The 12131-nt window shown below is 43.2% G+C and overlaps 1 protein-coding gene across 5 annotated transcripts in view; it reads left to right on the top strand.

Moving 5' to 3' along the window:
• The window catches only part of LOC130284625 (FAST kinase domain-containing protein 1, mitochondrial-like), a 66734-nt gene extending 58052 nt beyond the window's left edge, over positions 1 to 8682 (top strand). For 4 of the 5 annotated variants that reach the window (XM_056535147.1, XM_056535145.1, XM_056535146.1 and 1 more), the window contains 4 exons: positions 997 to 1101; positions 4637 to 4757; positions 8254 to 8365; positions 8474 to 8680. In XM_056535147.1, coding sequence (XP_056391122.1) covers positions 997 to 1101; positions 4637 to 4757; positions 8254 to 8365; positions 8474 to 8563 — 428 coding nt within the window. In that variant the 3' untranslated portion in view covers positions 8564 to 8680. Of the gene's footprint in view, positions 1 to 996; positions 1102 to 4636; positions 4758 to 8253; positions 8366 to 8473 lie in introns of all 5 variants that reach the window. The other variant, XM_056535144.1, reaches the window with a different exon arrangement.
• The last annotated feature ends 3449 nt before the right edge of the window (positions 8683 to 12131 follow it).

Here is a 12131-nt window from a genome sequence, read left to right as displayed (position 1 = left end):
CAGCACCCGCATAGAATGCGGGTGCTGCAGGGAGATCGCAGGGGGTCTCAGCAGCGGGCCTCCCACGATCAGACATCTTATCCCCTATCCTTTGAATAGGGGATAAAATGTTTTTGCCCGGAATACCCCTTTAAGATGTGACTGGCTCTTTAAAGGGGTTACTCAGGAATAGAAAAACAGAGCATATTTCTTTCAAAAACAGCACCACAACTGTCCTCAGGTGTTTGGTATTACAACTTGGCTCCGTTCACTTCAATGGAATCTGAGGACAGGGGTGGGGATGTTTTTTTTTTTTTTTTAAAGAAATTAGCTGTTTTTCTAATCCTGAATAATCCCTTTAACAATCCAGAACCACATGCTGTATATAGCACATTGCATAAAGTTTAAGGTAATAATGCAACTCTTTTTCCATTTTTCTGCGATGGTCACAAGTTCGATGATTACTTTTTCCTGTAGAGCCTTGGTCTTCAACCTGCGGACCTCCAGATGTTGCAAAACTACAACTCCCAGCATGCCCGGACAGCCAACGGCTGTCCGGGCATGCTGGGAGTTGTAGTTTTGCAACATCTGGAGGTCCGCAGGTTGGAGACCACTGCTGTAGAGGATAAAGTTGCATCATGACCACAATTTGTATGCAACTGTGGCCTTGTGTTCTAGATCATGTAAGATGAGGATGAGTTAATGTTCCACATTTGTGCTCCACCAACCTGTGGCTCTTTAGCTGTTGCCACAGATTGGGGAACAGTGTTTTACATCAGTTTTTCTATGCTCCTCAAATAAAGCACACCAAAGGTTATCAATAAAGCGAAGCATGATCACATTGTGGGTTCCCCTGGAGACATTGCGTGAACCCACAGTACACATACCCCAGTGGAGAACCTTGGTTCTAGATCATGGTGGTAAGCTGATGACCCAATATTGACTGTTCTAAAGACCTTTCAAAATGGAAAAACTATCCCTAATATCCTATAATAATAATGTCCTACCATTCTGCAGAGATGACGTCTTGGAACCAGGTCATTCAGGAATTGTTGGAGGAAATTCTTGGAGGAAAACATTATACTAAGGTCCTGGTAACAACACCGTTCTGTTATTCTGTAGGTAAGATCTCAGTATGAATACAGGTATGTTAGCAGGCCTCAAAGAGACATTTTTAACCCCTTAACGACGAAGGACGTAAATGTACGTCCTGGTGATGCGGTACTTAACGCACCAGGACGTACATTTACGTCCTAAGCATAACCGCGGGCATCGGAGCGATGCCCGGATCATGCGCGGCAGGTCCCGGCTGTTGATCGCAGCCAGGGACCCGCCGGTAATGGCTGACATCCGCGATCCCGCGGATGTCCGCCATTAACCCCTCAGATGCCGTGATCAATACAGATCACGGCATCTGCAGCATCGCGGTCACTTAATTGGATGATCGGATAGCCCACAGTGCTGCCGCGACGATCCGATCATCCAGCACTGCAGCCGGAGGTCCCCTCACCTGCCTCCGCTGTCTTCCGGGAGTCTTCTGCTCTGATCTGCCTTCCCGCAGACCAGAGCAGAAGATGACCGATAACCCTGATCAGTGCTGTGGCCTATACATAGCACTGAACAGGATTAGCAATCGAATGATTGCTTTAAATAGTCCCCTATGGGGACTATTAAAGTGTAAAAAAAAAGTTAAAAAAATAAAGTAAAAAAAAAGTTGAAAAACCCCCTCCCCCAATAAAAACGTAAATTGTCCCATTTTCCCTATTTCACCCCCAAAAAGTGTTAAAAAAATATTTTATATACATATTTGGTATCGCCGCGTGCGTAAATATCTGAACTATTAAAATAAAATGTTAATGATACCATACGGTGAACGGCGTGAACGTTAAAAAAAAAAAAAAAAAAAAGTCCAAAATAGCTGGCTTTTTATAACATTTTATTCCCAAAAATGTATTAAAAATGTATTAAAAGTTTTATATAAGCAAATATGGTATCAATAAAAAGTACAGATCACAGCGCAAAAAATGAGCCCTCATACCGCCGCTTATGCGGAAAAATGAAAAAGTTATAGGTCTTCAAAATAGGGGGATCTTAAATGTACTAATTTGGTTAAAAAGTTTGTGATTTTTTTTAAGCGCAGCAGTAATAGAAAAGTATGTTATCATGGGTATCATTTTAATCATATTGACCCAAAGAATAAAGAACATGTCACTTTTACCGTAAATTGTACGGCGTGAAAACAAAACCTTCCAAAATTAGCAAAATTGCGGTTTTCTTTTTAATTTCCCCACACAAATAGTATTTTTTTGGTTGCGCCATACATTTTATGGTAAAGTGAGTGATGGCATTACAACGGACAACTGGTCGTGCAAAAAACAAAGTCCTTTATAAAGTTTTGTATTTTTTAAATAAATTTGGATAGTTTTTATATTGAACCTCTTGGATTGCTGGGCTTTTCTCCCTGGAGATCTAATGCAGTGAATGAGTTGGATTTGATTGATGACCGGGGAGTGAAGCGGCACTTCACCGGCTTATAAGTCACAATCGCAGTGGGTCTTAAAGGGGTACTCCACCCCTAGACATCTTATCCCTATCCAAAGGATAGGGGATAGGATGTCTGATCGCGGGGGTCCTGCCGCTGGGGACCCCTGCGATCTCCCCCGGCATTTGTTTACAGCGTTTGGTGCAGCGCCGGAGTCTTGTGACATCATGGCCACGGCTCCTCAATGCAAGTCTATAGGAGGGGGCGTGATGGCCGTTACGCCCCCTCCCATAGACTTGCATTGAGGGGACGCGGCCTTGATATCACGAGTGGGGTGTGGCTGTGACGTCACGAGCCTCTGCCCCGCATCGCCAGTCATCCGGCACGGAGTGAAGTTCACTCCATGCACTGGATGTCTGGGGTGCCACACTACCATGGCTACAAGGAGTTTCAATGGACAAGTGGTTGACCATGTGTACCTTCTCTCCAATCAGTGTCTATGGCCCTCACAGAAACAGCTGAATGAATGTTGTTTTAGTCTGGAGTATCCCTTTAAAGCCAGTTTACATGATTAGACAGACCTTCCCAGTGTACAAGATTATTGCAACTCTGAGACTTCATGCTATACGATTTAAAGGGGGAGAAAGCATAGGTATTTTCCTCCAGTTACAGTGCCTCCTTGTCCCCAGGTTGTGTGTGGTATTGCAGCTCCGCCCCAGTCACTTGTAGATTGTGAGCCCTTGTGGGCCGGGCCCTTTCCCCCTCTATGTCAGTCGGCAAGTTAATCTGTGTAATCCTCATTGATCCCATGTTAGTGTTATGTGCTGTTACCTTTATCATATGTAAAGTGCCCTGGAACCAAGGGAGCTATATAAAAAACAATAATAATAATAATTCACTTCAATGGAGCTGAGCTTCATTCCCAGTCACAGCCTACAGACAGGTGTGGCACTGTTTCAGGTGTTTTTCAAATCCTATACAAATCCTTTATGCTCAGTAGCCTGCAGCATTGTGAATGTAGCTGTGGAGTTCAAAATGACTGTAATTGTATGTCAAAGAATTACAGTGACCCCCCCCCCGACCTACGATGGCCCCGACATACAATCATTTCAACATGCGATGGCCTCTCAGAGGCCATCGCATGTTGAAGGCAGCATCAACATACGATGCTTTTGTATGTCGGGGCCATCGCATAAACGGCTATCCGGCAGCGCAGACTGCTTCAGCTGCCACCGGATAGCCGTTTACGGTGCCCCGTGTGGTCTGGTGATGTCTCTTACCTGACCTCGGGCTCCGGCGCGTCCTCTTCGGGATCCCCTCCATCGTCGGCGCTCTCCATCGACGTCATCACATCTCTGCGCACGCCGTCCCGTCATCCAATAGGAGCGGCGTGCGTAGCGACGTGATGGCGGCGACGGAGAGCGAGAATGCCGGGGAAGCAGAGGCCTTGGAGCGATGGAAGGCGGCATCCCGGGCAGCGTTGACGAGTGGTGACGGTCCGGAGCGGCGGGGACAGGTGAGTACAACTTCCTCTAACAGTGGTCTACAACCTGCGGACCTCCAGATGTTGCAAAACTACAACACCCAGCATGCCCGGACAGCCAACGGCAAGTCCGGGCATGCTGGGTGTTGTAGTTTTGCAACATCTGGAGGTCCGCAGGTTGTAGACCACTGTCCTATACTTTACATTGCACGGATCCCTCAACATGCGATGGTTTCAACAAACGATGGTCCGTTTGGAACGGATCACCATCGTATGTTGAGGGATCACTGTACTGGCATTTCATTCAACTTTTGACATGTCGCACAGACATGTCAAAAGTTAAGATTGGTTGTGGTCCGATTGTTAGTTTTAGCTGGGTGAATTGTGCAGTGTGGCACTTCACTCCCTAGCTCAGTGTTTCCCAACCAGGGTGCCTCCAGTTGTTACAAAACTACAGCTCCCAAAGGCTGTCTGGGCATGCTGGGAGTTGTAGTTTTGCAATAGTGTGAGGCCCCCTGTTTCGGAAAAACATAGGGAGCTGGGGAGTGAAGCGCATTGCCGCGGAATTCTACCGGCCCTGATCGACTTTATCTTTTTGTCAGAAGTGAATTAAAATGACTGGAACACTTCAAGTATAAACCTAAAATGGGCAGCAGACATACGCTTAAATAGTCTGCATTTTATTTCTTTAGATTTTGAATTTGTGTTAGACAAGGATAAAAAACCAATTCCATACCAGGAGCAGGACAGCGTCTCCGATAAAGCAATAAAGATGTGTGAACGTGACGGTCAGTTACTAGAAGGAGCTCAAAGGTAAGCATCTATTTGCTCAAGATCATTTTACTTTGAACAAAGCTTGGGAGCAATGTTTAACAACCATAGAATATTGCTTTAGGTTCTGACGATCCAAAGATTTGTCCGTAATAACTCGCCTTAAGAACTTAGACTCTTGCCCTCAATTTTCTTCTTTATTTTTTTTATTCCCCTTCGTTTTCTGTACCAAATGTTAAAGAAGTTATCCAGTGTATTGCCAAAATTTATATCCAGCTAGGGCCAGGAAAAAAAAAAATTAAATACACACACACACACTCACTATATAAAAAAAACCTATACTTACCTATCCCTGGTCATGCGCAGCTCCCGTTGTGCTTGGTCCAGCCCCCAGTTTTCTGTTGTGTTCCTGCTTCCGAGACGAGTGCTTGGAGAAGGACCTGCTGACACAGCCTATCGCTGACCTAGAGGGGACACCGCTGCTGTGATTGGCTAAGCCAAGCACTTAGCTTGGAAGCAGGAAGACTACAGAACTTAGGGAGGGAGACAGGGGCTAGGTAAGTTAGGTTGTTTTTTTTCTCAGCCCCAGCAGAATATGAAATTTGGCAAAAGTCTTTTATCTTAAGTATGAAGGGTTAACATTGGCCCCTGATTTAAATGGGCACTCTTATTAAAGTACATTTTTATATCATACAGATTATTAAAAAATCTAAATCTTTCTGATATATTTCTTTTAAAAAAATGTTCCGTAGTTTTACCATATTTTTTCTCCTTTGAAATCCTGGCCTCTAGGTGTCTCCCAACTGGGTCCAGGATGGCTTCCCCCCCCCCCCCCCCCCCCCTCATGTAAGGCACGTTCGGACCACTGCTTGCCAGGGCAGTGGTCCCACTGCAGGAAATCACGTCCGCGCAGCTCGCTTTCTGCCTGCATATGAAACAGGCAGAGAGTGAGCGCAATCCTCGTGCGCGCGGCGTGTGCCTAATTTAAATATCCCTGCCCCTTGCATCTCCCCCTTCTCCTCCAGTACCATTCATCCCGCTGGGCACAACCTCCAGAGGGATCACAGCATACAGGAAGAAGGGCGGAAGCCGGCCCTGGCAGGCATCAGATGATATTGCGCCTGCCGGGCCACGCCCACTTCTTCCCTCACTGGAACACCGCTGACTGAGCAGGCTGAGGAGCCGATAAAAAAAAAGGGGGGGGGGGGTTTGAATATAATAAAAGGCAGGATTAGTGTCAGGATGAGTCAGGGACAGATGCTGGAGGGATTTAGGGACAGATTAGTTTTTGATAGGTACTCTTTAACTTGGCTTTTGCATCAGAATCCTGGAACAGGACAATAGCAAAACACCGTGTACCAAAAAGAATAGGAAAATGCACCTCGCCCGACAAGAAGGTGCATCTACGGGAAATGGTTTGCCTTACTTTTACATAAAGTAAGATAACACATTTTTTTTATTAACTAAGTTTAGTAGGGTACGTTGACACTGCGGAGTCTCCGCTCACATATCCCTGGTCGGAGATTCTGTCTAAGCGGCTGCTGTGGAAATCTTTCGGCGCTAGGGTCGCGTGGACCTGCGCCACCCACATTGATGGTAATCCAGTCTGCACGGACTTCCACGGAAAGAATGAACATATCCGTTCTTCCGGTGGGAATTTCTGCATCGCAATTTTCCGACTGCTGAGAACCAACAGAAGACCCATTTACACCAATTGTAGATTAGTACTTTAGATTCGGTAGTGTGAACAATACCCTAAGTGCACCAAATTTATCAAACAAGATCAGCAGCTGTGTTAAATCTGGTGCATTCTTAGGCTGTCAAATTTGCATTGTCTGAAGAATAAGGTAATTTTAGTAAAAAAAAAAAACTCCCCCATTGAGTGTCAAAATTTTTTTTTCTTTTCTAGAATTAAAATAAACTACATTTTTTTCTATTATTTTTTGCAGTGTATATTTAAAGGGGGACTCCACTGCCCCAGTGTTCAGAACATTTTGTTCCGAACGCTGGATGCGGGCTGCTGGGGGTCGTGACATCACGGCCACGCCCCCTCCCATAGACTTGCATTGAGGAGCGTGGCCATGACGTGACGACCCCCCCGCAGCCCACCCCCAGCATTTGGAACAAAATGTCGGAACGCTGGGGCAGTAAAGTTCCCCTTTAAGCAAGTTTTCTGGGATTATAATATAGATGACAATCACAGGCCATCTGTATTACTCCAGCGGGCGCCGCCTCTCCTTCAATGTTTACCCGCCACAGCCACTACCAAAGGCACCAACGAGTGCCACATCCCATTCATTCAGCTGATCAGTGGGGAGGGGAGCCAAGAGTCAGACCCTCACACATCATATAATACCGGTCTACCCTTAGCATATACTACTGGTCTACCCTTAGCATATACTACTGGTCTACCCTTAGCATATACTACCGGTCTACCCTTAGCATATACTACTGGTCTACCCTTAGCATATACTACTGGTCTACCCTTAGCATATACTACCGGTCTACCCTTAGCATATACTACTGGTCTACCCTTAGCATATACTACCGGTCTACCCTTAGCATATACTACTGGTCTACCCTTAGCATATACTACCGGTCTACCCTTAGCATATACTACTGGTCTAGCCTTAGCATATACTACTGGTCTACCCTTAGCATATACTACTGGTCTACCCGTAGCATATACTACTGGTCTACCCTTAGCATATACTACTGGTCTACCCTTAGCATATACTACCGGTCTACCCTTAGCATATACTACCGGTCTACCCTTAGCATATACTACTGGTCTAGCCTTAGCATATACTACTGGTCTACCCTTAGCATATACTACTGGTCTACCCGTAGCATATACTACTGGTCTACCCTTAGCCTATACTACTGGTCTACCCTTAGCATATACTACTGGTCTACCCTTAGCATATACTACCGGTCTACCCTTAGCATATACTACTGGTCTACCCTTAGCATATACTACTGGTCTACCCTTAGCATATACTACCGGTCTACCCTTAGCATATACTACTGGTCTACCCTTAGCATATACTACCGGTCTACCCTTAGCATATACTACTGGTCTACCCTTAGCATATACTACCGGTCTACCCTTAGCATATACTACCGGTCTACCCTTAGCATATACTACCGGTCTACCCTTAGCATATACTACTGGTCTACCCTTAGCATATACTACTGGTCTACCCTTAGCATATACTACTGGTCTACCCTTAGCATATACTACTGGTCTACCCTTAGCATATACTACTGGTCTACCCTTAGCATATACTACTGGTCTACCCTTAGCATATACTACCGGTCTACCCTTAGCATATACTACCGGTCTATCCTTAGCATATACTACTGGTCTACACTTTGCATATACTACCGGTCTACCCTTAGCATATACTACCGGTCTACCCTTAGCATATACTACCGGTCTACCCTTAGCATATACTACCGGTCTACCCTTAGCATATACTACTGGTCTACCCGTAGCATTGGTCATCAAGATCACTAACCTTTTTTTGTATTCCAGATATGCAGTGGAAATGCTTGGTTTCAAGGCCTTCTGCAACAATACACATTTAAAAGGACAATTTGCAATGAAGAAAAGGCATTTGGAGATATTAGGATACCGTGTCATTCAGGTACAGTGGAGATCACTATATAATGGTGCTTGGTCATTGGTCACACATCATTGTGCTCGGAGTCTTCCAGTAAATTGGCCCTAACATCAGATTTTATTTGTGTCGCAGATTCCCAGTTATGAATGGAAATCGCTGATGCTGACAGAAAGAGACAACCAATTCCAATACCTCAGGAACATGATTCATGCTGATAATTGATGTTTTATTGTCATTTAGCAAAACAAATATATATAAAATCTCTTAAGTGAATATTCTAGAGTTTGTTATTGCCTCTTGGATTAATTACCATGATATACATTGTTATAATTATAGAGAAAAAGAGAAGTTGTTTCTGCCTCAGTAGTAATCTAATTTTTTTTTACAACTTGTGCCTCTCCAGCTGTTGGGACACTACAACTCCCAGCATGCCACTGTAAGAGCAACACTGCAACAGCTAGAGAGCCAAGATGGGGAACACTGGTCTACATAGGCTTTCAGAGCCAGTAATGAATAATATGCTTTAACCCCTTAAGGACGCAGGACGTAAATGTACGTCCTGGTGCGGTGGTACTTAACGCACCAGGACGTACATTTATGTCCTGTGCATAACCGCGGGCATCGGAGCGATGCCCGTGTCATGCGCGGCTGATCCCGGCTGCTGATCGCAGCCAGGGACCCGCCGGCAATGGCCGATGCCCGCAATCTCGCGGGCGTCTGCCATTAACCCCTCAGGTGCCGGGATCAATACAGATCCCGGCATCTGAGGCAGTACGCGATTTCAATGAATGATCGGATCGCCCGCAGCGCTGCTGCGGGGATCCGATCATTCAGAACGCCGCACGGAGGTCACCTCTCCTTCCTCCTTCCGGCGTCTCCTGCTCTGGTCTGAGATCGAGCAGACCAGAGCAGAAGATCACCGATAACACTGATCTGTTCTATGTCCTATACATAGAACAGATCAGTATTAGCAATCATGGTATTGCTATGAATAGTCCCCTATGGGGACTATTCAAGTGTAAAAAAAAATGAAAAATCCCCATCCCCAATAAAAAAGTAAAACGTCCGTTTTTTCCAATTTTACCCCCAAAAAGCGTAAAAAATAAATTTAATAGACATATTTGGTATCGTCGCGTGCGTAAATGTCCGAACTATTAAAATAAAATGTTAATGATCCCGTACGGTGAATGGCGTGAACGTAAAAAAAAAAAAGTCCAAAATTGCTACTTTTTTAATACTATTTATTTTAAAAAATTATAAAAAATGTATTAAAAGTTTTTTATATGCAAATGTGGTATCAAAAAAAAGTACAGATCATGGCGCAAAAAATGAGCCCTCATACCCAAAAAATTAGCCCTCATAAAAAAGTAAGAGGTCATCAAAATAAAGGGATTATAAACGTACTAATTTGGTTAAAAAGTTTGTGATTTTTTTTAAGCACAACAATAATAGAAAAGTATATAATAATGGGTATCATTTTAATCGTATTGACCCTCTGAATAAAGAACACACGTCATTTTTACCGTAAATTGTACGGCGTGAAAACGAAACCTTCCAAAATTAGCAAAATTGCGTTTTTCTTTTAAATTTCCCCACAAAAATAGTGTTTTTCGGTTGCGCCATACATTTTATGATATAATGAGTGATGTCATTACAAAGGACAACTGGTTGCACAAAAAACAAGCCCTCATACTAGTCTGTGGATGAAAATATAAAAGAGTTATGATTTTTAGAAGGCGAGGAGGAAAAAATGAAAACGTAAAAATTTAATTGTCTGAGTCCTTAAGGCCAAAATGGGCTGAGTCCTTAAGGGGTTAAAGGGGTATTCCAGGCAAAAACTTTTTTTTTATATATCAACTGGCTCCGGAAAGTTAAACAGATTTGTAAATTACTCCTATTAAAAAATCTTAATCCTTCCAATAGTTATTAGCTTCTGAAGTTTTCTGTCTAACCTCAAATATGATGTCACGTCCCGGGAGCTGTGCATGATGGGAGAATATCCCCATAGGAACTGCACAGCTTCCGGGACGTGAGCCATCAGAGAGCAGTTAGACAGAAAACAACAACTCAACTTCAGAAACTATTGGAAGGATTAAGATTTTTTAATAGAAGTAATTTACAAATCTGTTTAACTTTCCGGAGCCAGTTGATATATAAAAAAAAGTTTTTGCCTGGAATACCCCTTTAACCCCTTTAAGGACCAATACAAATAAACCTGTACGCCCCTGAAAGACCAGGCCTGTTTTTTCAAATCGGGGATGTCTGTCTTTATTAGAGAATAACTCTGGTAACGTTTTGCCAATCACGATAATTCTGACATTGTTTTTTTGTCACAAGTTGTCCTTCATGTACATAGTAAAAGTAAGCCGATATCATTTGTAGTTTTTTTTACAATGCGAAAAATCATGAAATTTAAAAAAAATTAAGATTTTTTGCTATTTTAACACTAATAGGTTGCATATATTTATACTTACTGACCAAATAGTTTATGAAACTTATACTTTCAGATGTCTACTTTATTGTGACACCATTTTTTTTGTTTTTAATTCACATTTTAAATTAATTAGAAGCCTAACAATTTAACTTGAAATTTTGAAAATTTAAAAAGTACATATTTTTTTATGTGCTATGCAAGGTTTGCAGAAATTTGAAGGTGGTAGAACATAGGAACACCCCCCCCCAAATGACCCCATTTTAAAAACTAGACCTTCAAGGTATTCGCTAGGGGGTACAGTGAGTATTTTAACACCATAGTTTTTTGGCATGAATTATTATAAAGTCAGTGTTAAAAAATTCGAAATTTGCATTTTTTCACAAATGCATCGTTTGTGGGACTTATTTTTTGTACATCACTTCTGATATTGAAAGAAATGCACCCTATATTTTATTAAGCTGCTCGGCCCGTGTTTGGAAATTCCCCCTCTTAGGCCATATTTGGTTCCTTGGTCACGTTGTAGGACCCAGAAGGAGAGGAGCGCCATTTGGCTTTCAGGGCATCATTTTAGGCCGAATGTATTATAGGCTGCACTTCATGCCTGCAAAGGGTTTTAGCTATCAGAACCATACAGAACCCCCACAAGTGACCCCATTTTGGAAACTACACCCCCTAAAGTATTCATCTAGACTAAAAGGGAGTACTTTGAGTCCTTTTTGTGTGGCTGGAATGGATACAAAATCAGTGGAAAAATTAAAATTTTCTTTTTTTTTCACAAATGCATCATTTGTGGGACTTATATTTTGTACATTGCATCTGAAAAGTAGAAAATGCGCCCGATATTTTATTACGCTGTTCGTCCCGTGTTCGGTAATACCCCTGCTTAGACCATATTTGGTTGCATGGCCGCATGGTGGGACCCAAAAGGAGAGGAGCCCCATTTGGCTTTCAGGATATCATTATACAAATTATGGGCCGCACTTCTTCTTGCAAAGCATTCTAGCTGTCAGAACAATATCGCACCCCCAGATGTGACCCCATTTTCGAAACTACACCCCCTAAAGTATTCACCTAGGGCAAAAGTGAGTACGTTGAGCCCTTACTGTGTGGCTAGAATTATTTCAAAGTCAGTAGAAAAAATAGAAATTAGCTTTTTTTCCCACAAATTCTTTATTTGTGGGACATCATTTTGGTAAGTCGCTTTGAAATGGAGGAAATACGCCCCATATTTTATCACCGTGTACGTCCCGGGCTGGGCAGTACCCCTACTTAGGCTGTATCTGGTTGCCTGACCGCCTGGTAGGACCAAGAAGGAGAGGAGCCCCCTTTGGCTTTCAGGGCATCATTATATGAATA

This window comes from Hyla sarda, chromosome 8 (assembly GCF_029499605.1).
Source record: "Hyla sarda isolate aHylSar1 chromosome 8, aHylSar1.hap1, whole genome shotgun sequence".
In the NCBI taxonomy this organism is placed as follows: domain Eukaryota; kingdom Metazoa; phylum Chordata; class Amphibia; order Anura; family Hylidae; genus Hyla; species Hyla sarda.
The sequence above is the reverse complement of the archived record's forward strand: the minus strand, read 5'-3'. Positions and strand labels throughout refer to the sequence as shown.